Raw genomic sequence first — 27545 nt, 5'->3', positions numbered from 1 at the left:
TCCGTATATCTTGGGGAAATCTCCCCTATCCACCTGAGGGGATGCATAATGATGATGCACAATCTGTTTTCAACTTTTGGTGTTCTGTTGGCTCAGATACTTTCTCTCCCAGAAATTATGGGGACCCGAAAAGGTAATTCAGAGAAATTCATCCTTTGACTTACAGTTTTTCAGATGTCCCACCTCAGTGTTTTCACATTATCAATCACTCTTGTTTTCGTTCACAGGTTTACCAATTCTGACAAGCATTTCTGTGGCCATGCCATTGCTTCAGATCTTTCTACTGCCCTTACTTCCTGAAAGTCCTAGGTATCTCTTCATTCAGAAGGAAGATGAAAATAGTGCAATAAAAGGTACTGGGACCTTTAGGTATAATCACCATAAAGAGCTGTGACATCCCTTCAGGCTGAAGAGACCTCAGGCACCTTTGGCCTGTTGCATAATTCATTCTAGGATTATCAGAACATTCATGTTGATAATCCTCTCATTAATAGAGGGTCATCAACAACCTTTTCATAACAATGCACATACAACTGATATATAAATGTACTTTCCTTTCACACAACTATTTAGGGTATAATATATGAGAAGACATTGAATGGCTACTTGCAGTGATGACAATAGTGTCAGTGTCAGTATACCACTGAATAACAGTTGCTGAGTATCATGAGTGGAAGAATGTGGCTTCAAGCTACGAGAAAGGAGATTCCGACTTAAATGTTCGGAAAAACTTTCTGACAGCAAGAGCTGTTCGGCAGTGGAACAGACTCCCACGAGAGGTTGTGGGCTCTCCTGCCTTGGCAGTTTTTAAGCAGAGGCTGGATGGCCATCTCTCATAGATGCTATAAACATGATGATCCACCTGGAGTGGTTAAGTGCACTATGTTTAGGCTCTGTTTAAATCAAGTTTTCAAAATTGCATGGGGATGTGTGTGGGGGTTTTTTTGGGGGGGGGGCTGTTGCTTGTCTCCAGAAATGTAAAAGGAAGCACCTAATATCCTTTGTGGCATGTATGGAAGTATGAAAAACAAGAGGAATTCTAGGAACAATGACATTAACAAAACAATACTACACACATGATGGAAATATATGCAAGTATAAATGATAGCAACTGTTGTGTAATAGTTGCAACAATTACAAATACAGCAAATATCCCAATACAATTTCCTCAAATGCCACAAATTATTATTAAGAGATTCCCAAGATTAAACCCTCTGGACTTCCCCTTTCCAACTTCCTTTCAATCAATCCACTTACTTACTTACTTACTTACTTACTTACTTACTTACTTTAGAAGTTGCCCCTTTCAAAGTCTAATCCTCTCTGCCTCTGTTCGCACCCAGTACTGAAGAAGCTGCGAGACACTGACGACGTGGGAGATGAGATAGAAGAGCTCCAACTGGAGGACATAATTGAGAAAGATGAAAAGAACATGGATTCACTTAAGCTAATGATGACCCCAAGCCTAAAATGGCAAGTCATCCGCATCATCGTCTTGATGGGTGGAGAGCAGCTTGATGGCCTCAATGTGGTAAGGAAAGCAAGATCCCAAGTTGTTAGGAGGTTCAACCATGTAAAATGAGAATGTATTTCACAAAAAGGTTCAGAAGCACCAATTGTCACTGCTTGTCTCTAGGAATGGTCCATGTTGATGCATTCAGGGGCCTGCTCTGTTTTCTAGATTCTGTTCCAGGGATCAGGAATATCTAAACATCCTTAAGGGGGAGGCCTGTGGCACACCTGGTATTGGTGAATCCCAGTTCCAATCAACTCTACAAAGCATTGCCAGTGATATATATCCTGATAACACCCAGGGTGCCTCAGGGTTTCCATCTTCACCCTAGTGGATATCAGGGAATGGCTGGATGAGGAGTGGTGGAAACCACCTGACCAGGAGCCCCCCCAGGGAAAAGTCAGAGGAAGAGGATTTAGATCTGGGATCCTGGTGTTGGACAAATGGACACACCTCAAAGGAGGGGAAGAACTGGGAAGTACTGGAGACTGGGAGCTTGGAGGAGGAGGAAAGGAGGAAACAGGCAAGTGCCACAGCACAGAGCTAAGACAGGAATCAGACTTAGCAGCTTCATCACAGAGCCACCCTGACAGATTTTCTGCTGACAGCCTACGTGCCCCTACTCCCAGAACAATGCATCTATTGCATGTTACCAAGCACAGAGCCAGGCAGAAACAGAGATGGTCCCTTGGGACTCACCATAGACAGAGGGAGGGGACACAGAGGGATAGGGAGTGAAGTGGGAGGTACAAGCCAGTCTGAGCAACTGCTTCGACTAGACAGGAGCAACCTTAGAAGTTTCCATGTGTTCTCTGTTCTGCTTCTTAAATTAAAAAAACCAACAACTGTAAGGGACATGGGTGGCGCTGTGGGTTAAACCACAGAGCCTAGGGCTTGCCGATCAGAAGGTTGGTGGTTTGAATCCCCGCAATGGGGTGAACTCCCGTTGCTCGGTCCCTGCTCCTGCCAACCTAGCAGTGCAAAAGCATGTCAAAGTGCAAGTAGATAAATAGGTACCGCTCCGGCAGGAAGGTAAACAGCATTTCTGTGCACTGCTCTGGTTCGCTCTGGACTAAGCGGCTTAGTCATGCTGGCCAGATGACCCGGAAACTGTACGCCGGTTCCCTCGGCCAATAAAGCGAGATGAGTGCCGCAACCCCAGAGTCGTCAGGGGTCCCTATACCTTTTTAACTGTAAGTGAGCTGCATATCACTGTCTTTCTCTGCTCTGTGAATGACCTGCAGCGCCCTCCTCAGCTCAGCACCTGGTGTGGGAGGAACTTTGCCTCTGCTTAAGCGTATAGATTTCACAGGTACAGAACACTAAAGACATAAGGGTAATGTAGAATGAGACATCACACAGTTGGAGAGATTGGCATGATTCCTTTAAATTTCTGAAATGTTAATGCTCTGACATCTACTGTGAGATAACATGATTCCCACATATCAGATTAAAGTATGGTTTGGAATGCAGTGATCTTTCAGGTTCTGCACTTGTTGAAATTTTGCAATATGTTTCTCAGCTCAGAAAAAATATACCAGGTGTTTAAATATGTGTCGAAATAGGAATATTTGTGCAAAAATGTCTGGTTTCCAGATTAATGCAGAAATAGTACAGAACAGATTTGTTAATGAACACACATGAAGTTAAAATGGATGGGAAATGAACTGAGTTGTCCATTATTTGATGCAACATCACCATGTTCTGCATTTTCCTGTTTCGATTCATTTTCTCAGCATGAAGGAAGAGGGGGAAATCAACATGATGATGTTATAGAATTGTGGAATTGTGGAATTGGGTGAGGTTCCGAAGGTCATCTAATTCATTCCCCTGCAATGCAAGAGTCACAGCTAAAGAGTCCCTGACAAATGACCACCCAATTCCTGCTTTAAAAGTTCCAATGAAAGGAACTACTCCCTTCAGAAATACTGTTCCACTATCAAACAGCTCTTACCATCAGAAGGTTCTTCCTAAGAATAAAATAGTAGAATTGTAGAGTTGTTAGGGTTCCAACGAGTCATTTAGTCCAACACACTGCAATCTGAATGAAAGAATCCATGACAGATGGCATCCATGTCTAATCAGAATCCCCCTTTTATCTTCAAATATCTAAAGGGCTGTCACATCTAAGGTGGAGCAAGCTTGTTTTCCGTTACTCCAGAGGGTAATACAAATAACTCTCGTTAATAGCTGCTTACCTCAGGGCTCCAAGGGGTAAGCGTTTGCTCTCTGGAGTAGCCATGCCACCAACACCAGGGGCGGTGGGGGCGGTGGCATGGTTTGTGCGGCCAGAAGGGGGTCAATTAAGCTTCACATCCAGTTGCGTGAATATGAAGTGACAGGGCCCCAGGCCAAGGGCCAGTCAGAAGGGTCCAGAAGTCTTGAGCATGTGTGGAGTGATGCTTGGGCTCTGGTATTTTTACCCAAACACTCCCAACCTGCCTTCCATGTTCCAAGTCATGGACTTCTTTACAAGTGTACATATCCTTGACATATAATTTTACTTCTCTTCCCTTCCTGTTTGATTAGTTTATACCCCTCAATTACTATATTCCAACCATGAGTCTCATCCTATTAGGTTTCAGAAATGCCTATTATATCATATTTGCCCTCCTGTTTTCAGAGCTCAAGTTCATTTTGTTTCTTTCCTGTGCTCTGTGAATTAGTATAAACTGAATCTACAAATAATTATTTCAAGCTGCTTCCTTCTGGTTTTGCCCCCTTGTGTATTAGCACAACCCAGTAATGCTGCTCCAGTTCCCTGTTAAAATGTCATTTAACAATCTTTGAGAATTCTTGGACAGCAGGTTAGATCCTTGCAAACTGCAGGTGGACAAATGTACCCATCTTCAAAAAGGGGGAAAAATAAGACACAGGTAACTACTGACTACTCAGCTTGAGGTTGATATCAGGAAAGGCCCTAGAACATTTAATTAAATAGCCAGTGTGTGAATACTTAGAAATGGGTGCTGGGATGACTAAGACTTAGTATGGGTTTCTTAAAAAAAAAAAAAAGAAGAAAAAGAAGTCATGCCGGACAAATCTCAATAATTTATACAGAGAGAGTTCCAAACTTGGTGGATCAGTGGAAAGCTGGGGACATAGTGTATCTTGATTTCAGTATGACTTTTGACAAAGTTCCCTGTGATATTCTTGTGGAGAAGCTGATAAAATGTGGGCTAGATGAGGTCACCTTTAGGTGGACTTGTAGCTGCTTGGCTGACTGATCCCAAAGAGTGCTCACCGATGGTTCCTCATCATTCTGCAAAATAGTGACAAGTAAGAGCTGTTTCTGATGGTAAGAGCTCATGAGAGTGGAATGGGCTATCTTGGAAGATGGTGGACTCTCCTTCCTTGGAGGTTTTTAAACAGAGGTTGGATGGCCACCTGATACGAATGCTTTAGTTGAGATTCCTGCGTTGCGGACACTTGGGCTATATGACCCTGGGAATCCCTTCCAACTCTACAGTTCTATAATTCTATGTCACATATTTGTTTTACTCAGCTTTTTGGGTGAAGATGCAGTTCAGGGGACACCTAGTTAACACCATCACTTTAGACTTAGATTTTTGCAAAGGAGGAGAGCCAAGTCAGGAGTCTCTTCTCTTTGGTCCCTTCCAATACTGCAGTTCTATCATTTGATGTTGAATTATTTTCCATCTTTGCCATTAGAATTAAGTCAAGCATGGCAGGCCTATGAGGAAAATGACAACTCTGAAGCACAGGACTTGCTACTTAAAGAGTTGAATCAATTATACAGAGGAACCTAAATTAAAAGACTTCTAGGTTAAGATGTGGGTGGCACTGTGGGTTAAACCACAGAGCCTAGGGCTTGCTGATCGGAAGGTCGGCAGCTCAAATCCCCGTAACAGGGTGAGCTCCCGTTGCTCGGTCCCTACTCCTGCCCACCTAGCAGTTAGAAAGCACACAGTGCAAGTAGATAAATAGGTACCGCTCTGGCGGGAAGGTAAACAGCATTTCTGTGCACTGCTCTGGTTCGCCAGAAGCGGCTTAGTCATGCTGGCCACATGACCCGGAAGCTGTACGCCAGATCCTTCGGACAATAAAGCAAGATGAACATCGCAACCCCAGAGTTACCTTTAGGTTAAGAGCAGGTGACATCCAGAAAAGAACGACAGCAGCCAAAATAACCAGAAAACGAACTCTAGGATTTCTCTGAATCCCAGGTCACCATCATGTGCTTCTTCCCCTCACCTAACACTTTTTATTGTGATGGTCTGATTTCAGGTATACTATTATAGAGAGAAAATCATCTTGCCTACAGAATCAGATATTGGGGAATCACATCTATTTTTGATAGTCGGAAGCACTGTTTTTTCCTGTGCAATTGCATTATCGGTAAGCCTTGTCTACGTTTCCTCTCACTTTCTAAGTCTTGAAAATCACTCTTCTTCAATAGACTGAACCTCACTGCAACATTCTCTATATCTTTTCTGCCATATTATTTACTGTGCAGCAGCTCTCCCAATCTCCCAAAAACCTGGGAATTGTAGTTTTATGGCGTTTTCTAACTATCCTTTCTAAGACAGGCATGTCCAAAGTCTGTTTCGGGGACCTAATTCGGCCCGCCGGTCGGTTTAATTTAGCCCCTGTGGCAGTTTATTTCCTGGGGTAAAATCCTTAAAAAGCTCAAAAACGTCAATCCTAAAGAAAGGTCAACAACTTTGGTTGGCCCTCATGCATGTTCACTTCATCAAATCTGGCCCTCTTTGAAAAAAGATTTGACACCCCAGTTCTAAGAGAAGCCCTTAGATTTAAACAGATAGCATGGCTCCTTGGTTTACTTGGAATTGTCCTAAGGTTTTTGTTGTTGTTTTTAAAAATCACTTTGCATATGCACGTGTTAGAAGAAGCAAGAGCTCCTGTCTTTATGTACTTTATTCTGCTACATTAATTATTTCACCAATGTACTCTAAGGGGAATTGCCCTTTTTAGCCTAAATGGCCTACCGTATGGAGAAGATATATCACCCCTACCTTACTATCATAGAACTATGATTCCTAAAAGTCCTCTGGAAAAGGGAATTAATATTAGAAGAAGAGTTTGGTTCTGATATCCCGCTTTATCACTACCCGAAGGAGTCTCAAAGTGACTAACATTCTCCTTTCCCTTCCTCCCCCACAACAAACACTCTGTGCGGTGAGTGGGGCTGAGAGACTTCAAGAAAGTGTGACTAGCCCAAGGTCACCCAGCAGCTGCATGTGGAGGAGCAGGGAATCGAACCCAGTTCACCAGATTACGAGTCCACCGCTCTTAACCACTACACCACACTGGCTTAGACCAGTTTAAGTCTGTGGTACAGATGTATCCAAGTGGCTGCAATCCTATACATCTGGAGTAGCCAACAAGCTGCTTTGTAGATGCTGGTGGAATACAAGAAGTGCTTTGCTTCTATGAAAAAGGTGCCGGTACACACCATGCCCCCTATCTCCCCCACCTCCACCTGGCTGCCATTTGCATGCCCACTTGTTCGCTCCCTCCCCCTTTGCCTGAGACTGCTTCTGCCACCGCCACCACTTCCTGCAGTGGCAGGCGCAGCCTCCCAGAAGCACTTTGTCCTCCTACTTCACCGTTTCCCACAGTGGCACTTTGGCACGACCCCTTCTACGATCATCAAAGCGCCGTCCGGGAAGGTACCTGACAATCATTACAATGTTGCGCCAAAGCACCTGTGCTATGGTGAGACCTTCTTACAATTGTCAGGCACCTTCCTGGAAGGCGTTTTGGCAACTAATCAACTTTAGTCAGGCCACACCTGGAATACTGTGTCCAGTTCCTGGCATCACAACTTAAGAAAGATGTTGGCGAGCTGGAACGTGTGCAGAAGAGGGCAACTAGGATGGTCAAGGGTCTAGATGCCAAGCCTTGTGAGGAACAGTTGGAGGAGCTGGGTATGTATAGCCTGGAAAAGAGGAGACTGAAGGGAGATGTGATAGCCCTCTTCAAGTATTGGAAGGATGGAACAAGCTTGTTTCCACTTGCTTTGGAAGGTAGGACTCGAACCAATGGCTTAAAGTTGCAGTAAATGAGATTCCAACTAGACAAACAGGTTTTTCCCCGCCCCTGACAGTAAGAGTTGGTTGATAGTGGAGCAGTCTCCCACAGGAGGTTGTGAACTCTCCTTCCTTGGAGGTTTTTAAGCAGAGGTTGGCTGTTCACCTGCCAAGGATGCTTTAGCTGAGATCCCTGCATTGCAGGGGGTTGGACTGGATGACCCTTGGGGTCCCTTCCAACTCTAAGATTCTGTGATTACATTATTCTAACTGTAAAAGGGTCTCACATCGGGAAGTGGTGGCAGCAGGATGGTGGGGGCAAGAGGTGGTATGTACAGGCTCAAAAAATAGCACCGTAGACAACTTACACCATTCCTTACTATTGGCCCCGATAGCTAGGGTCGATGTGAGTTGTAATCTCACTACATATAAAAGGTATTTTGTTGGCTAAACATGCTACATATGCTTACCTGGGATCAGAAGGGCTTATCTCTGAGTGGATATGCTGCAGGTCCTTTTTCATTTAAGAGTCTTGACCCCCCGACTGTGGTTGTCTATACACAAAATCAGTATGCCACACTTCAAAACCTGCTGTTCATATATGCATTCCTTCTCAATGAAGCATGTGAATAAGCGCCAAGATGTCCCTTGTAACTCTGGTCTTAAGAAAAATAACAATTGTTTACTGTTTTGCCCTATGCTCTCTCTGCTTTGATCTGTAATTCAGGTCCTGGGCAAAACTGTCCAAAACAAAGCTCTCCCATTACCCATTTGCTATAATAGGGAATAATAATAATAATAATAATAATAATAATAATAATAATAATAATAATAAATCAGATGCCAATTTTCCTCTTTTGACCAAAATTATGAAAATTTATGGAATAGGAGCCTCTCCAGGATGAATGAAGCCTGTTTTTCAACTACAGATCCCATCATCACTAGCTAGCAGGACCAGTGGTCCAAAAACAGCTGGAGGCCCTAGTGTGGGAAACACTGTTTTAATGTACTGTTGTAATGCCTAGGGTCTCTCTTTCTTCTCTCTATATTCTCTAGATGTATCTGGCTGATTCTAAGGGGCACAAGTTTCTGCTTCTCACTGGCTCTGGGATCTGCATCGGGACCTGTATCATGCTAACCATGTCACTGGATTTGCTGGTTTGTATTTGGTAGATTTCGAGCTGAGAATCATTAAATAGGTCGTCGTTTGGCCCTGTCCGCCCTCCATCTTTAATCTGTATCATGCAAAAGCTCCAAAGCCAATGTTTAAGTTGGCCGTAGATGTAACAGGACATTTCTTTAAGAAGAGTAAGAACAAGGCATATGAATGGAGTCGATTTAAAATGGATGTGCTTCTGATTGGTACATCTGTAGAAGGAGACTTGAGAGAAAAGTTGCACTGGGTTTTTAACCTTCAGCTGAATTTTGTACAAAGTCTTTAAGTGAACGGATGAGAAAGAACATAGTTTCCCATTGACAGATGTTTCATGTGAAAGTTACACGAATGTTAGATTCAGAGGCAAGAGAGGCCTCCTTCATTCTATGGGTCAACAGTTCTGTGGAACAAGCAATGGTAACTGGAAATATGGGAGCTTACCGCACAAATGTCCCGTTTCGAGCGAGACATCCCAGATTGACAGAAGCCTGCCTGGCTTCTGATCTGAATCCTGGATGTCCCATTTTAGCTCCCCGTACTCTGGGCTTCACCAGAGTGTGGTACCCAAAGAAACAGGTTCTTTTGGTCCCACACTGTGGCGCGAGTCAGTTGACTCGCAGCAGAGCGTGGGACAAAAGAATGGAACAGCCGATGTACTTATGGAACACCACACTTCTGGGATTTAACCCAACAGGGACCCAAAGAGTGCAGAACCAAAAGAGACATAGCCTTTGGTTCCACATTCTTTTGGTTCCGCACCTTCAATGGCTGTCCGTCCCCCTGACACTGCTGGTATTCAAGCGGGCAGCGGGTGGCAGGTGGCAGGATGGTGCAGGTCTGTATGTGTCCCAAATTGCCCTCCCAAAATGTGGGGGGGGGGAAGTAATGTGGGAAGAAGTATGTGTGACAACCCTTCAGATGTTGCTGCATTCCTATTCCCACCAGTCTCAATCAATCATGGCCAATGGTTAGGAATGTTCCGTGGCAAGGTCCTGAACTCTTCCCCATTGTAGAATAAAGACACTTGACACCAGAATTTAGGTCAATGGGATGAAAATGCCACAACTTTATTGGTTACAGAATGTGAGTGGTATTGGCTTAGGCATTGGAACCAATGACTATATCTGACTCCTGCCCGCCTGCAGGGAGTCTAATAAGGGTTAACCACTGATAGGGGAAGCCCTGTTGATGCACATCAACTAGGAATTTCCCCATGGTCACCGATAGGGTTCGTACTATGGCTGTGGCCCCCGTCTGGGCTTCCGACAGAATATACTTGAAATAGGAGGGGTACAGGTGAAACTCGAAAAATTAGAATATCGTGGAAAAGTCCATTTATGTAAGCAATTGTTTTCATTAGCTACTGGAGTTTAATATATGAGATAGAAACATGACATGCAAAGCGAGATATGTCAAGCCTTTGCTTGTTATAATTGTGATGATTATGGCGTACAGCTGGTGAGAACCCCAAAGTTGAAATTGTTAATTTGGGGTTCTCATCAGCTGTACGCCATAATCATCACAATTATAACAAATGAAGGCTTGGCATATCTCGATTTGCATGTCATGAGTCTATCTCATATATTAGTTTCACCTTTCAAGTTGAATTACTGAAAGAAATGGACCTTTCCACGATATTCTAATTTTTTGAGTTTCGCCTGTCGGTGATGGCCGCCACCTCCCCTCCCCTCCAACCGAACGCTCCCATGCCTAACTGCAAAACCTTACAAAGTTGTGACAATTTGCTACGAGGTAGGCAAAAAGCCAAGTGGCTGGTGCCAATTTGCCAAGTGGAAAAAAATCCTACCAGGTCCCTTCAACAGGCGACCAACCAAAGTCCATAGCAAGGTCAAAGGATAAGGACCTAATCTTAGGGAGGGAGAACTGCGAAAGTGGGAGCGAGGTAAAAGAGAGCGAGAGCTTGGCCGCAACTTGTTTAAATGGGCTAAGCCATGCCCCCACCCTCGGCCTATTGGACTGGCCAATATGAAATGACTTGGCCAGGAACTCCCTGTGACACGGAGCTACCTAAGCCCCGCCTGCATGGGTCAGGCTCATGATCTGCCCACAACGTCAACTCCCTGCAAGGGTAATCGGCTTTGCAAACTGTGGTCCAACAAAATATGGAGGGCACCACAAGGACTACACCTGGGAATTTCACTAGCAGCTTGTTCACATTTAAGCTTGGTCACACCTAGAATCCAAGAACTGCAGAGCTGGAAGGGACCATGAGGGTCATCTAGTCCAACCCCTTGGGATGCAGGAATCTTTTACCCATCGGGGAATCCATGTTTCCTTCATTAGGATTTGGCCTCCTTATTATGGACACAGGCAGATTTTCAGTTGGAGCTGAAGACCAAATCTGAATGTTTTCATTTGTACCAGTAGGTGTTGCCTTTTGGCTTGTCCCCCATCTTGCAGTCTGTAGATTCAATTTATTTATTTTTTCACAAACAGTGCATCTATGAAGGAATCAGTTGAGCAGCAGACATCCCTTTTAAAATAAATTGTGTCCAAAGCACACATCCAGGAATTCCCAAGTCAATATAACCTTTGCATGGACACACTTTGTTTTATTTTCAATCTTAAAATAAAAAAAATAGGCAAAATAGGCATTTCCCCTTTCTAACACAGGAAGATGGTTCTAATGGAAATCAATAGAGTCATATAATTTGAAATCAGCAGGAAAGCATTAATCAGGAAAATCTGGAGAAATACAGCAGTACCTTTGGTTACGAACTTAATTCGTTCTGGAGGTCCGTTCTTCACCTGAAACCGTTCTTAACCTGAGGTACCACTTTAGCTAATGAGGCACACGATTTCTGTTCTCATCCTGAGGTAAAGTTCTTTACCCGAGGTACTACTTCCAGGTTAGCAGAGTCAGTAACCCGAAGTGTTTGTAACCTGAGGTGTTTGTAACCCGAGGTACCACTGTACTACAATCTGAAATCTCTGGTTGGGTCTTTTATCTAGATAATGGCACTTGTGGTTTTTTGTGTGATGATTGTGGCCCAGCTACTTGAAATTCTGCTGCTCCCTGCACTGATGTCATTTAGATATAAGTTAAAAACAAATTTTGCATAAACTTTTGGAGACAACGGCTAACACTCAGTAGCCCTGGGTTTGATATACTTACAGCATCATTCTAATCCTAGGCCTGTTGGAATTAGCAAATTTTCCTGTATTTAATTGTTGTTGTTGTTTTAAAACACAAGAAGACAAAAAATATACTGCTGCGGACATTTTCAAAAATAGGCACCACCACTACCCAAAGAAAAACTGGCACCATGATGGTGCAAGGTGCATGGAAAGGATAGTAGTCAGAATGGATGCTTCATCTCACAGGGGAAATAAGAGAGGCAATGTGCCCATTATATTGAGTGGAGTTGCATTTTTCGAAACTTATTCGATTCACCTTGAATTGGTGGGTGGGTGGGGGATCCAGATCTACAGGGAGGAAACATGTGGAAAATGAGCTGGTGGACAACCCAGTGACAGTGTGGTGTAGTGGTTAAGAGCGGTAGACTTGTAATCTGGGGAAGCGGGTTCGTGTCCCCGCTCCTCCACATGCAGCTGCTGGGTGACCTTGGGCTAGTCACACTTCTCTGAAGTCTCTCAGCCCCACTCACCTCACAGAGTGTTTGTTGTGGGAGAGGAAGGGAAAGGAGAATGTTAGCCGCTTTGATACTCTTTCTTCTTCTTCTTCTTCTTCTTCTTCTTCTTCTTCTTCTTCTTCTTCTTCTTCCTTAATTGGAACACAAACATTTCAAATGCACATTAAACTCAGCTTTGGAGAATCCCCATAATGTAAATACGACCTGTATTTTCTCCAACAGAAATATATCCCGCAAATGGAGCGTGTAAGAAAAGTTTTGGAAAATGTATTCATCTTTGGACATGGTATAGGGTCAGGTAAGTGCTTAGATGAAGACAGGGGTGCCTGGCATGCTCTGGTCCATGGGATCACGAAGAGTCGGACATGACTAAACGACTAAACAACAACAACAACAAAAAGTGCTTAGATGATATTACTATTACTACTACTACTACTACTACTACTACTACTACTACTATACCACCCTTCATCCATAGATCTCAAGGTGGTTCACAACAGAAAAATACAAGATAGAAACATAATATACACAACATATGTTAAACACATTTAAAAGGCTATAGGATGTTAATCAGCCAAAGGCCTCATTGAAAATGAACATTCCCCCTCCCCCAGAAACTAGAACTTGGATGTCATTCTCCAAGAAACATTTCAGCTTTCATTGTTCCAACATACGTTACTTATATTTTTTTAAGTTCAGTGCTCAGGAATGCACGGAGGCTCTGAAAACTGAATATTACTGCACAAGCTGAAAAAAAATGCAGGTTGTACATAGCTCCATTAACAAGTTGTTTCAAAACCTGTGCAATCCAGGGAAAGCATTCGGTCAGGAGACAAAAGTGCTAAGTGACTGACAATGCTGTAAAGGCAGACATGGACCTTGCCGTGCTAGAAGGACAGGTTTGCTTACGTATTGCCTTTGCATTGTGTTAATTAGATGATGCGAAAGATATGAATGCATTAGATAATCTAGTGAGTCAAATGGAGAAAAGAAGAAGTGGTATTCAATGCCATAAATCATTTCTGTCTACCAAGGTTCTCTTGCGTCTGTCATTGTGGCGGAGCTGTTCCTCCAGTCATCCCGGGCCTCAGCATTTGCGATTGCGGGATTTTTGCATTGGCTCAGTAGGTTTCTTATAGAACTCATGTTCTTTTACGTTGAGGTGAGTCGTTTTTGAATTTCCGTTTGGTCGTAATAATAAAAATAATAATATTTATTATTTGTACCCCACCCATCTGGCTGGGTTTCCCCAGCCACTCTGGGTGGCTTCCAACAAAAAATCAAATACATTAAAATATCACACATTAAAAGCTTCCCTAAACAGGGCTGCCTTCAGATGTCCTCTAAATGTCTGGTAGTTGTCTATCTCTTTGACATCTGAAGGGAGGGAGTTCCACAGGACGGGCGCCACTACCGAGAAAGCCCTCTGCCTGGTTCCCTGTAGCTTTGCTTCTTGCAGTGAGGGAACCGCCAGAAGGCCCTCGGCGCTGGATCTCAGTGTCCGGGTTGAACGATGGGGGTGGAGACGCTCCTTCAGATATACAGGACCGTAAGTGCATAATCAGAGCCAGTAAACAAAGCTCAGCCCCTTGTCGCACCATTATTGTTTCCCCAAACCCACAAACGAAGCCATACCCTTGAAGTTATTTATTTGCCATTATTTCTACCCTTCCCCCCAATCCAGCCAGTGTGTTTTGTTAAGGCTGAATGTTAAATCATCTCAGGAATTCACATATTTTCCAATCAGGTTCAGTGCAGTGATGGGGAAACCCTTCCAGATGTTGGTGGACTGCACCTCCCAACATCCCTGGGTACACCATGCTGAGATGATGATGATGATGATCATCATCATCATCATCATCATCCCCTGTCCATCTGACTGGGTTGCCCCAGCCACTCTGGGTGGGCTGATATATAAATTGAATTAATCATAATATCCATGCGAATACCAGCACCTTCGGCTCTGCCACTGATTGTTTACTCAGAAGAAAGAGATATATTCTGCTGGAAGTGAACCAGAGTGGCTGGGGAAACCCAGATGGGTGGAGTATAAATAATAAAACTATTTATTCAAGGAGTGCAACTCTGCAGATGCCTCTCCAGAGGAGCACCTGCCTGTAATCTCTGCTTGGCTCCTGCTCTGCCCGCATTATTGACCCACACAATCAAACCTTTCCATGCACTCTTTCAGTGCCCCGGACAGAAGCCCATGGTGCCTCCTAAGACAGGAAAGTCATAGCTTGAAGAAATTGCAGTTCTTGGTAGAATAATGCAGGACGAGAAGCGAAAAGGACACCAAGGACTCGGGCCAAAATAACGATTTGATAGATATAAATTGTTCAAGTCTCTTGTGAGTTTTATTCCTTGAGGTTTGTAATATAAATATTACAAATATTATTAATATAAATATTAATAAAAATATTCATATTACAAACCTCAAGGAATAAAACTCACAAGAGACTTGAACAATTTATATCTATCAAATCATTGTTTTGGACTGAGTCCTTGGTGTCCTTTCCGCTTCTTTTCCTGCAGGAAAGTCATAGCTGGCTTCTTTGGTGGACTCTGCTGGTGGACTCATAGCAAGCAAGCAAGCAGGAAGGAGCTGACCCTGAATGTGCACAATAACGTAGAGCAAAACAGAGATAGGGGCAGGTGGTCAGGGAGCTGGTCTACAATGACACTTGCGGCAAATGTCTGGAGGTCTGGCCTTGATCTCCTTGTAGGGTAAACTCCAAAAGAATATGTGTGTGACAAATAAATAACCAAGATTCTGTTTCCTTCCTTCCTTCCTTCCTTCCGCCCCTTTTTGTTCCATCTCTAGACAGTTATGGGAGCCTATATCTTCCTTCTCTTCTGGCCTATCTCTGTAGCTACCTTTTTCGTTATCTTCAGGATTATACCAGAAACAAAAATGAAGGCCTTTGTACAGATCAGGAGATCCATGCTGAAACAGAAGCAAAGGAAGAAACCAACCAAGAAGAGGAGAATCAAGTAGAAACTCAGGAAGCACCCTATGCAGTTTATTTTGTTGTTTGTGTATATATTAAATAGCTTTTTTAAAAAATAAATGAAGTTATTCAAAGACAGCTGTTACTGTTATTCTTCCACTGTCTAAAACTGTAATCATTTTGATAAATAACGATGATAGTAGTCAGTGCTTTATTTAAAGAAAAATAGGTGCTGGAACTCACCATGAAGTTGTTACAAGAAGTCGCCAGGTGACTTGGGGTTAGCCCTGAAAAAGATGCCGATTTGACAACAGTCCACCACTCGTAGTGCTAAAAACTATGGCAAGTTGTCTCCCATGCTGGGTTTTTTTTTTTGGGGGGGGCATGTAACTCCAGTTCTGGTGAAGGTCAATTTAATGTGTCCCCGCCTCTCCCGCTCACTTCGATTCAGGCAGATGATTAAGGATAGCTTGGAAGTGCCCTTGCACAAATGCTCACGTCTGCAATGGTAGAGGTCTACCTCTAAGGCTTAAAGCCCGCTGCTGGTACATGGGAGACCAAATGAAGAAAATGAAATGTGATTTGGCTCCACCCCATAGTTTGACCAATCACAGCCAGGAGTGGGAAGGAGCTAGGTGGAGTCATAGATCTAAAAAAGAAGTAGACTCACACATGCTGGCCAGCTTCCATTTTGACTTGAGCGCTCCGGCACATTGTAACTGAAAAAAAAAGTACTGATAAGAGTAGCAGGTTTCCCTCCTGGGCTGAAGACAAAGTCTTTCTTACACCTTCTGCCCAAGCCTGCCCCAATCCACCCTAGTTTCCTGGCTTTTCGGTGAAACGGGGGATATTTCAAGAAAGCAACAGCTTTCTCAGCTCATTATTTGCAACCTTTGCAATCCTCAGCAGTTGTTTGTGAATATTGTGTGCTCAATATTTGGCCTGGGCTGAATTAGATGCACCTCTGGAATCGGTTGCAGCTGAGAGGCTTGATTTGTTACCGATAAGGTAAATAGAGGCCTGTTCAGCTTGAGTGGAGTCCTGTCTTTCCCCATGGATGAAGAAAGATGCAGCCCTCCAGTTATTACTGGATTTACTCTAATCTGCCCAAGGCATCTTGGTGAATTGTCGTGGATCTATACTTGAGCAGCTGTTCGCACATAAATATTGCACATGGGGCTATAAATGCATAGAGACCCTTTGGCAGATAGCCATGGTAAATGGTTGGCCAGAAGCAGGCAGGGCCATGTGGGGTTCTACACATAAGTACCATATTCAAATAGCTATTTTTTTTAATACCTAAAGTGATCACAAAAGACAACAAGCCCCACAAACAGAACTTGCCACAAGCACAGAACAGTCAAGAAGGTTGTGCAATTCTTTAGTATCGCTTTCTCATATCACTATCCTTTCAATTGGAACCTAGACCTGCCAGTACCCCCTCACCCCACCCTAAACAGCAGCACCAGATTGCCCCCACACATACTGGGGCGCTGTTTCACAGTGCATGAATGCCGGGGGGCATGTGCATGTACCACACTTTGTGGGTGCCTAACCCCCTCATTCAAAAGGTTGTGGGAGCCATGGCACCCAGGGCCCATGGGACCTGGCACCTATGCCCTGAAGTATTTCTTATATGGCCAGCTTATTGTGAGAACGCAATGCTAAACCTGTTGCCAATCTATGTTGCAAGTAGCGATGATGTTTGAAGCGTTTTTTGATTGTTGGAAAGGCTTCAAACCAACTTTGCACACTTAGCACACAAATGGAGCCCAGCAAGTTTCTGCTGTGCACGTACCTGCTGTACGTTCTCACTTGCTTCTCCTGTGCTATCTGCAGAGTTCTCTTATCTTGCACAGCGGTGTGTGTGCATGCCAGCAATTACAGACAACAGAGTCCAGCTTCTTTCTAATCTAGAAGCTTTATTTACAAGGCATAAATTACATCCCAGGAGAGACGCAAGACATTTTCGTCTTCTCCTTCTCCGGCTCAAAAACGAAAGAAGAAAGATACAGGAACAACAAGTATCACATTACACAGCATCTTCCGGTGACGCTTTTCCTCCTGTGGGTGGGACGACCTGGTTGAGCTTGTTAACTCTAAAAGCTCCAAACCTTTACAATGTTGCATCATCTGAGCACCCAACTGTCAACAGCTTTCTGGGACCTTATGGTAATAATAACAATAAATTTATTATTTATACCCTGCCCATCTGGCTGGGTTTCGCCAGCCACTCTGGGCGGCTCCCAACAGAACACTAAAAACAGAATAAAACTTCAAACATTTAAAACTTCCCTAATCAGGGCTGCCTTCAGATGTCTTCTAAAAGTTGTATAGTTGTTTATTTCCTTGACATCTGATGGGAGGGCGTTCCACAGGGTGGGCGCCACTACTGAGAAGGCCCCCTGCCTGGTTCCCTGCAACCTCACTTCTCGCGGGGAGGGAACTGACAGAAGTCCCTTGGCGCTGGACCTCAGTGTCCAGGCTGAATGATGGGGGTGGAGATACTCCTTCAGGTATACTGGGCCAAGGCGATTTAGGGCTTTAAAAGTCAGCACCAACACTGTGAATTGTGCTCGGAAACGTACTGGGAGCCAATATAGGTCTTTAAGAACTGGTGTAATATGGTCTTGGCGGCCACCAGTCTGGCTGCCGCATTCATAGATCTCCTGATTGGCTTTCACAATGCTATTAGGGTTCCAAATAGGGGTTGTCTCAGCTCCCACTTCCTCACCGGCCAGAGAAAGCTACAGTACATTTGTGCGTTCTTTGCTCGTTCACCCTCAAAACCTTATGTGACTACTGCCCTGTACAGATTGGGGTGGCCGCCTGTAGATAGATTCCATCTCTGCCCACCTCTGCAGCTTTTTATAGAATAACACTGTGGGTGACAGATCCTTTACCCTCTTCAGCTTCAGACTTTTATAATTCCAACAAATACCAGAATGGCCAATGTACAAATACTAACACAGTCCCCTCCCATGATGGTCTCACTACCAATGATTTTAGAGAATCATAGAGTTGGAAGGGAACCAATCTAGTCCAGCCCTCTGCAATGCAGGAATCTCAGCTAAAATATTTGGTGATGGCCAGTTGTGCAGTGGGACAGTCTGAAGTGGAGAAACTCATCATGGGAGACCCATACCATCATCCCCAAGAAGAATTTTTTTTTTTAATCATACAGAAATGCCCATTTCCCCCCAGAACTACATGATTTCACTCCTATGCAGATTCAATTGATGAAACATACTGAGCTTAGTCAAAAGGCCAGAAGGAATAGAACTGTTAGCTGTTATTTGGAAATGCAAACAATCCTGCAAAGAGGTGTAAAAAAATTAAACAGTGTGAAGAAGAAACCACATTAAAGAAAAGTGCCCAAAGTTTATTTGAATATTTTCCATAATCCAATTTCCCTTAAAATAATCTGCCCCTGACTTAGTCACCTCATTCACCTGACAATGCAAGGAGGGTCCATCAGTTAGAATCATAGAACCATAGAGTTGGAAGAGACCACAAGGGCCATCCAGTCCAACCCCCTGCCAAGCAGGAAACACCATCAAAGTTAGTTACCATGCTGCATCTTAGAGATGATATAATCACTCCTTCTCTGGAAAAAAAATAAAAATCCCAGAGCTGCACTCTCTTGTGTTCCACTTCCACAACTCCCCAGCTTATACTGTCCTGATAGGCAACGATCCTATCCCCCCTCCTCAATACTTCCTCAACAGAGACTCTCCCTAGGTTTCACTGACAACTAGGATGAATCCTTCAGTGTTCATACGGGAGTTGTCTCTGGGGTACCTCAGGGCTCTGCGTTTGAAAACCTCTTGCCACCTATGGGATCTCCCTACCAGGGTTCCCAACTACTACAGTTGGCCTTCCCTTTAGGCAAATAAGTGGCTCACTTGGCTTCACTGTCCAGCCCTCTGTATGACAGGAGAATTAGCAAACAGTTTCCTCTTCCACAGGAAAGCTTTGTTCTCTCCTCTTAGTCACACCTCTTAAGGTACTGATACACTGCCACAGTCAGCGAACGTTTAAGCACATTTAACTTTATTAGGTAACTTGAAAACATGGATGTCTCGGGTTATTACTGGTACAAATCTTCTTCTCATGTAGTTCAGCTTTGTTAGAATATTTCCTGCATCCCTTTAGCAATGGTAATGACCTTTCCTTGCATTCCCCAAAGCCTAACCTCTCCTTTACTCTCTCTAACCCTGCACCCCCAACTGCCAAACCCCCAACTGCCTTTCAAGGTTGTTCCCCCTCCTTTTAAAATGCCAACTAGCTCCGCCTCCCAGGGAACACCTACCTAACATGGGAGTGATAGGTTAACCCATGATGAACCTGAATCATCAGCAGGCATATAATCACTCCTTCTCTGGAAAAAAACAACAACCCCAGAGCTGCACTCTCTTGTGTTCCACTTCCACAACTCCCCAGCTTATACTGTGTGTGTGTGTGTGTGTGTGTGTGTGTGTGTGTGTGTGTGTGTTTTCTAGGGAGATTCATGCATGATTTCAAGTCTCATATTTCTTACAATGTGGGAGTGGGATACAGATCAAGGTACAGCTGGTGACAACATCTCCCTAGGCCCTGATTTTGTAATGAAAGAAGGCTAAAATGAATTTCATCAGCTGTCCAGGAAGAAACATAAGTCAACCAGTGAGTAATTCATCAGATCTCCCAGCCTTATTTTTGTTTTCTCTAGATGTTTATCTAAAGGGCACAGGTTTCTGCTGCTCACTGACTTTGGGATCTGCAGCATTGTCACTGTTCTGTTAACCATGACCCTGGAACTGCAGGTTTGTGATTGATGGCATTTAGAGTTGAGAATGACTTTGACCTTGTTCTCCCTCTCCCTGCCACCCAACCCATAATATGTACTAGGTAACAGCTCCAAAATCCATGGAAAAGTTGGCTGTAGCTACCACACACCATTTATTTATTTCTTTTCCTTTTCTGTTTTTAAATTATGCACATGAACTTAGGTTAATTTAAATGGATGTGCTTTCTAAGTGAGAAAAAAAAGTTATTTTTGATTTTAACATTCAACTGGACTTAACCTTATTTTTTTTTTGCCTGTCCTAGAGAACTAGTGCAATACTTGTTACTGATATCAATGTAGTTTCTGAGTCTTGCTGTTGTTTTTCATTTTCATTTTGTTTTGCTTATGGCTGAGACTGTAACTTGCTATAAGTTCATTATTTTATCAAACAATCAGGGATGTAGTCTTGGGTCTTTATTTTTCGTTGGAAATGTCTATATGATATCGCTAAGGTTTAGCCCTCTTATTGTAACTAAAATTTGTGTTGTCGTGATATTGAACGTTTGCAACAATTCATCTGAATTTTGTACAAAGCCTTCAAGAGAATGGATGTGAAGGGACACGGTTTCCAATTTTCAGGTCTTTGCTGTGAAATTTGCATTCTAAGGTGAAAGATCTGAAAGAGGTCTCCTTCATTCTATAGATCAGCAGTTCTATGAAATTAGCAGATTTAATTGCCAATATGGCAAGTGTTATTGTGCATAGCTGTCAAGTTCTCCCTTATTTTAAGGGAAATTTCATTATGCCGAATAGGCTTCCTCGTGAGAAAAGGTAAAACTTGACAGCTATGGTTATTGTGTGATTCCAATTCGCTGAGTTTTTCAAAACTTTTCTGATTATTCTTGGGTGCATGTACCAAATTCAAAGGAGGAAACCATAAGGCAGAGGTTTTCTACCTTTCTGGGTCCATGGCTCCGCTGACCAACTACATTTTTTCTGCGGCACCCCAGTTACATCTCCTCTTGCCTGCAGAGGCGGCAGCCCCTCACCCCGTTTAAACACCCTCCCTTGTGGAGTGCTTCCTCAGCCTCCTCTCCTCACCTGGGAAGCTTGTAGCCAGACCTGTTGCAACAAACAGCTGTGCAAGCCTTTGGGAGACAGAGACGTGATAGAGCATCAGAGGAGGGAGGGAAGGAAAGAGGGATAGAGGCCAGTTTTTCCTGTGGCACCCCTCACCATCATTCAAGGCATCCCAGGGTGCCATGGCACACTGGTTCAAACCCACTGCCCTAGGGATATGACCTGTTTGAGGGGGACATCACATGGACAATGCTACTTCAACAGGAATGCAGGCATGAAACATTAAACTCAGCAGCGGAAAACCACAATATATAATGGAAATATAACCTACTTTTTCCAACAGGAGAGTGTGCAACAGATAGCACATTTAAGCTTACTTTTAGACACCATGTTCAGCTTCAGACAAAGCTTTGGGCCAGGCAAGTGCTCAGATGATAAATTGTGTCTTTTGGATTATGTAAAATACAGGCGTCCCTCCACTTATGCATGACTGACACATGCACGGCCGAGTATATGTGCGGCCCCAGGAAATAAGTACATAAATAGAATTGTACCAGGGAATGAAGGGAAAGAGCTGGAGAGTCCTCTTGGCTTGCAAGGAGACTCTCCGCAGAGCCCAAAGAGGATGTCACTGAGGACAAAGGAAGCCCCAAAGAGACCAGAGGTGTAGCGGGGCTTTGTTTAGGCTGCTCAGCCTCCCCGCCTAACAGCTTATGTTGTGGGGTGGCGCACCAGCACCAGCTGCTTTTCACATGTCCTGCAGCCAAGCCCAGAGTTGGTTCATTCAATTAGAGAGAGTTGTGTGGAGAGAGAGTAGGAGTGAGCAAGAGAGCGCGGGGGTGTGTGTTTACAGACTTTTAAGAAGGTGCTCCCCACTTTACACGATTTCACTTATGCTCACGGGGGCCTGGAATGTAACCCCCATGTAAGTGGTGGTGGGGAGATGCCTGTCTACAAATGGGATAGATACTTTAGGGAGTAAGATAATTAAAAGGTGGCATTCAATGCTCTGAATCATTTCTCTCCACCAAGCTCCTCTTGTGGGTACAATGGTAGTGAAGCTCTTCCTTCAGTCATCCCAATCCTCAACCTTTGTGATTGCAGGATTTGTGCTCTGGGTTTCAACGTTTCTTTCAGGCATGGCATTCCTTTACCTGGAGGCGAGTGGTTTTAAACATCAGATTGGGAAGGTGTGTATATGTGACTCTTCAAAGGGTTTTATTTCATTAAACCATAAGAGTTTTTCAGATTTTACTGTAAGATACATTTTTTTAAAATCAACACAGGCTACTTTTCTTTGGTGGCCATTATTGGTTTTTTGTCATTTATGTAAATTGTATCATTGAGGTAGAATCCATATAAATGCATACATACATATATATCTGTAAAAACCATTTGGACAGAATAGTGCTATTTCTTGATGTTTGAGAATTCTCAGTACAGTTTGCCATTGTATAAGTCCTTCCCTGTGGGACCCTGTGAACTGTATTAGTCATTTTGATGAATGATTTTTGATATTTTCTGATATTTCGAACGACTACGACTTTATTCATCAAAAGGGGAAAACTTGCTTGCAAATTTCTTCACCTGTTTTCTGTTTTTGTTCATTTGTTTTTTAATGTTTCCATCTTGAAATCTAAACGTAAGGGTGCCCAAGACAAGAGTCGCTGGACCTATTGGTTTAAAACCAGTATAAAATTGTTACCATGTCTTAATAGTCCGTTCACTTCACTCAGAAATAGCATGCCACAGCCATTTTTAGGAATTTCCAAATAGTTTTAAAAAAAGAAAACAACAGAAAATGCAAGTGATCCCCAAACCATACTGGTTACCCTTGTGGGAAAATTAATGCAGGTATCCTTCTGAAATTTTGCTTTTAGAAGCAAAATGTAGCACCCTTAATAAACAAATTGTATATATGGTTTGTCCCTAGGTATTAGTTAAGTACATAATAGTTAAGAGCATAAAATAAGAAATTATAAGCCTCTGCATTACATTTTAATTCACATTTCATACATTCATATAGATACCATTTTCCTGTAACACAGAAGTACAAAAAGCACATTACAGTGGTACCTCTGGTTGAGAACGGGATCCATTCCGGAGCCCCGTTCGCAACCTGAAAGGTCCGTAACCTGCACTTTGGGACATCTCACATAGTGACCTGTGATGCAGATCCAATGTAATCTGTGGCCCAATTGCAGCTGGAATATCCAATACGGGCACGACTTTCAGTTAGCCTCCTATCTTAGGAATTTGTCTGTACCCACCTATCAGCATTTATTTACCATAGCTAGATTAAATGTATTTCCATCGGAAGTTCTAAATGGTAGATTGAGAGGCATCCCCTTTAAGAATAGGCTTTGTTTATGTTCTCAGGACATTGCAATAGCAAAGACCATCATGCTCTAGACATAACAAAATGACTACCTCGGTCTCTTTTGCCTTTTGTTTGGTTGTCTTAACTGTATCTTGTTTTGAAACTGTTTTGTGGTTCTATGGACTGCAATAAAGATATATATTATCTTCCTCTTGTTCCTGATGTAGTTCTTCACCCACCCCTTCTTCCTTAGCTGGGGAAGAAGTGGTGGTATTTTGTGGTTCGCTTCAGATGCCAAAACGTATTGGGCCGGCCCTATCAATGGAGAACCAGCTAATGTAGCATTGCACCATATGCTAGCTGGTAAAAGAGCCTCCAGTTGAGAAGGCCAGGATTGGCAAAGAAAGGTAGTGGTTAGAACATGGATACCCAGCATGAGAACTAATATGTTCCAAAAACATCAACAACCCAGCTTTCTACTTTGAAACGTGAAACATTGGAAGCTACATGAGATGTAGCATTTGTAAAAAGCAATTCCCCATCGCTTCCAGGATATCATATTGTGGTCCTCGGAACCACTCTGGAAGGTAGGTCACTATGATTAAACCCATCTTGCAGGTGGAGAGAGAATGTAGTCTGTCTAGGGCCACCTATGAAATCATGCATGCCAGCTGAGGACTTCCAGATTCATAGCTCAGTCACTTTTCAGATTTGTTATTCTAGACCCATCGTTCCACCAAATAACCCACATTAATTTATCATCAGAATGCAACCCTAAACCATTCTCTGTTGCGAGCAGAGATATTGCATCATCTCTGCTTCCAACTGTCAACAGCTTCCTGGAACCTTCAGACATCCACCCTCTGATTGGCTCTTGCCACACTGCCATAGTTCTGAATGCTTTATTCCAATATAAAGCAGAACTTGGCTCAGTTCCTGTCTCCTCACAATTAAGAGAAAGCTACTGTAAGTTTGTGAACTCTTGCCTACTCATCCTCAAGCGCTAATCTGCTCAATACTCCTCAAAGCCAGGTGGGGAGGCTGCCTATAGACAGATTCCATCTGTAGCCGGTTCTGTGGTTATTTATACAATCAATGACACTGGGCTCAATAGCTCCTGTACTCTTTTTCAGGAATTTCAGCAAATATTAAAAGGGTCAGTGCAAGAGGACTAACACGGTTCCCTGCCATGATCATCTCACTGCCAATGATTTGGTGATGGGCATTTGTGCTCTGATAATCTGTGAAAGTCGTGAAATGCAAATGTAATAAATAAATCATATTAATACTAATCCATCATGGCAGATCCTTCCCTGTGTCCCCAGGGAGAATTCCAAAAGTCAGACAGCAATGGTCAATTTACTAGGATCTGCATGAATGTACTCCTGTGAGCATTCAGCTACTATAACACAATAAGCTTTATCAAAAGATCTTCAGCCAAAGGAAATGCAACTTTTAGCTTTTAATTAGAAGTGCAAACAATATTGAAAAGTAGTGTTAAAATTTAAGCAGCTGGTGTGAAGAAGAAACCCCATCAAAGATCAAGTAAAAACTTATTATTTTCCATATTCCAACTTCCTCTAAGATAATGTGTCACAAACTTTATCAGCTCATTCACCAGACAGAGCAAGGAAGGTCCATCAGTTATCCTGATGGATCCAACAAATAGCATAGTTACTCCTGCTGTATCAATTCAGTGCTTGGAGCAAGTCAGCAACACTATCTTGTTCCCCAACAGGTGAGCCTTATTTTCTGACTGCTACAGAAGAAAACATGATTAAAAATAAGAAGCTAGTCGATGCAGCAATAAGGAGACGGGTGAGCTTGGAGGACTTTGTCCAAACAATGAGGTTTATGGGAAATCTAAGTTGATGCATAAATCTTTTCCAGACTTCCAAAAGGTACCCCATAGTACTTTGGGTTTGATGCAGAATTTGTGGTTCTAAGGGTGCAAACCTATGCACAAGAACTCTGTGTTAGCTGAATGGGCTTAAGATCCATAAAAAGTCTCCCCATTCTGGTCCTGCCCTCACCATGCCCCCAGAATGCATTCATTCATTCATTCATTCATTCACTCACTCACTCAGTTTAAACCAACTTCTTCCATCCAGCTTCAGCTCAGAATTTGTCATTCTTAGAGTACTGTAGTACCAATGAACAGCTTCCAGTGTGCTTTCTCTAAGCATGGATCCAAGGCAATACATTATAATATTAATTATATATTAAATCTCTATGATTAATTAAAATGTTGATATAGTATAACCAAGAACTGATAAGACTAATACAGTATATTAAGGTATAATAACATTAGGATATAACAGATTATTCATTATATTATTACAATATCCTCCCCGCCCGATTATGTATTACTATTAATAGTAATCAATTCATATCATCATTTTACAGTATTCCTGCAGTGTAATGCAATGTGTTATTTAATATATTTCCATGTTAACCTCCGTTATATAAATTATAATTTGCAAAATCAAAATCCTGAGCTAAGCGATTTCGTAGGAATGTCATAACCAAGAAACAATAGAGCAGCAGAATAGATGTACAGCTAACAGCTTTGGGGGGTGGGGGTGGGATTTGCTGCATGCTGAGCAAACATCAGAGTGGGTCCTGGGATAGCTGGAGAGAGAATTTGATCAGCAAAGTGCCAACAAAGAGAAGCCTTTCCCCTTAATAAATATCTGCCTCATTCCAGTCTTTCACCTGTGCCTATATTACAGCAAGCGGGGGGGGGGGGGTTTGGACTGGATCAGGTTCCTTCCAACTCTATCTCTGTGGATGGTTTGGGTTGGCAGTAGAGTAACATGTGTTGGCTCCGCTCTACAAAGTCGCCCAGCTCCAAGGTAGTGGTGAAGCTTGAACTAACCACAAAGTAGAATGCCATACCCTATCCATATTGAACAGAGCAAACATCTGCTCAGCGTGTGAACCCGGGCAGTTTCAATTTTCCAGTATTTTGGAGCTTGAGTGAACATGGGAAGCCCTTTAAAATGGTTTTTTCCCCCTAGTTGAATATAAATTGATTCCAGGTAGCAAATTTTGCAGAGTGAGAAACTGAGAGGACAAACTGAGAAATTAAAAAAAATTGAACAAGTGGGTAGGGTAAGATGGGGTGGAGACAAAGAACATGTGGGTTCTCGTTTCCAACTAAATGTGGTCCCGTTTGGTACCTGGATCTCATATTTACAGCGTATTTAGGAATATTTCCAGGAACATCCATGCTTCCTAGGGGTGTGATGGGAGTTGCTATGGACCTTGTTGATCTAAGTGGGGAGAAACATGAGAAATAAACTAGTAATATGACAATTATGACTTGGGTGCTTCCAGCAAGATACCAGAAACAATGTGCTCTCAGTGTTGGGATGCAGGAGGACAGTGTGGTAGACACTAGCCCTATTCATGTGCCGTTAAATAGGTGTAGGGAAATCCCAGGTGCAACAGGGAGTGATGCTCTGCCTCCTCCCCCAGTGCTACATCTGTCCCTGTGCTCCTGCTGTCCACACAGAGTGTTGACATCTGGAACATGGGATCCACACAATCAGAGAACCCAATGGCACAGAAAGTACACCCACAAGCTTGTGGAACTTCTATATCATGGGTAGGCAAACTAAGGCATGGATCCGGCCCAACCGCCTACTAAATCCGGACAGGGAATCAGTGTGTTTTTACATGAGTAGAATGTGTCCTTTTATTTAAACTGCATCTCTGGGTCATTTGTGGGGCTGCTTGGTGTTTTTCCATGAGTAGAATGTGTGCTTTTATTTAAAATGCATCTCCGGGTTATTTGTGGGGCATAGGAATTTGTTCATTTTTTTTTTCTTTTCAAAATATAGTCCGGCCCCCAACAAGGTCTGAGGGACAGTGGACCGGCCCCCTGCTGAAAAAGTTTGCTGACCCCTGTTATACATCAGAAGCTGTCCACATGTATTTTGCCCTGTACATTCTCGTCACAGTATGTGCTTCTCCTTTCTGTAGGACCTGTCAAAGATGCTTATGTGGGTTTCAGTGGCTTCCTGCCTCCTGTCACAACATGATGGTTACAATATGGGGTTACTCATCTCTTCGTCTATGGTAAGATGGCCTGCAGTGGAGATAGCTTTTTAACGCAGGGGTTACA

General features: G+C 43.2%; 1 protein-coding gene and 1 long non-coding RNA gene across 2 annotated transcripts; both read left to right on the top strand.

The window, feature by feature from the left end:
• The first annotated feature begins 231 nt into the window (after positions 1-231).
• Positions 232-15295, top strand: LOC117050450 (solute carrier family 2, facilitated glucose transporter member 5-like). The gene is made up of 3 exons (XM_033156115.1): positions 232-353; positions 1344-1531; positions 15122-15295. The coding sequence occupies exons 1-3, from the start codon at positions 260-262 to the stop codon at positions 15293-15295; spliced, it is 456 nt and encodes a 151-aa protein (XP_033012006.1). The 5' UTR covers positions 232-259.
• A 9043-nt stretch (positions 15296-24338) lies between these two features.
• On the top strand, positions 24339-27446 carry LOC117049405. Its single transcript, XR_004426991.1, has 3 exons — positions 24339-24382; positions 25155-25317; positions 27404-27446. It is a non-coding gene; the product is annotated as an uncharacterized LOC117049405 (long non-coding RNA).
• The last annotated feature ends 99 nt before the right edge of the window (positions 27447-27545 follow it).

Source organism: Lacerta agilis, chromosome 7, assembly GCF_009819535.1.
Source record: "Lacerta agilis isolate rLacAgi1 chromosome 7, rLacAgi1.pri, whole genome shotgun sequence".
Classification (NCBI taxonomy): Eukaryota; Metazoa; Chordata; class Lepidosauria; order Squamata; family Lacertidae; genus Lacerta; species Lacerta agilis.
This window is presented reverse-complemented; position numbering and strand designations above follow the sequence as displayed.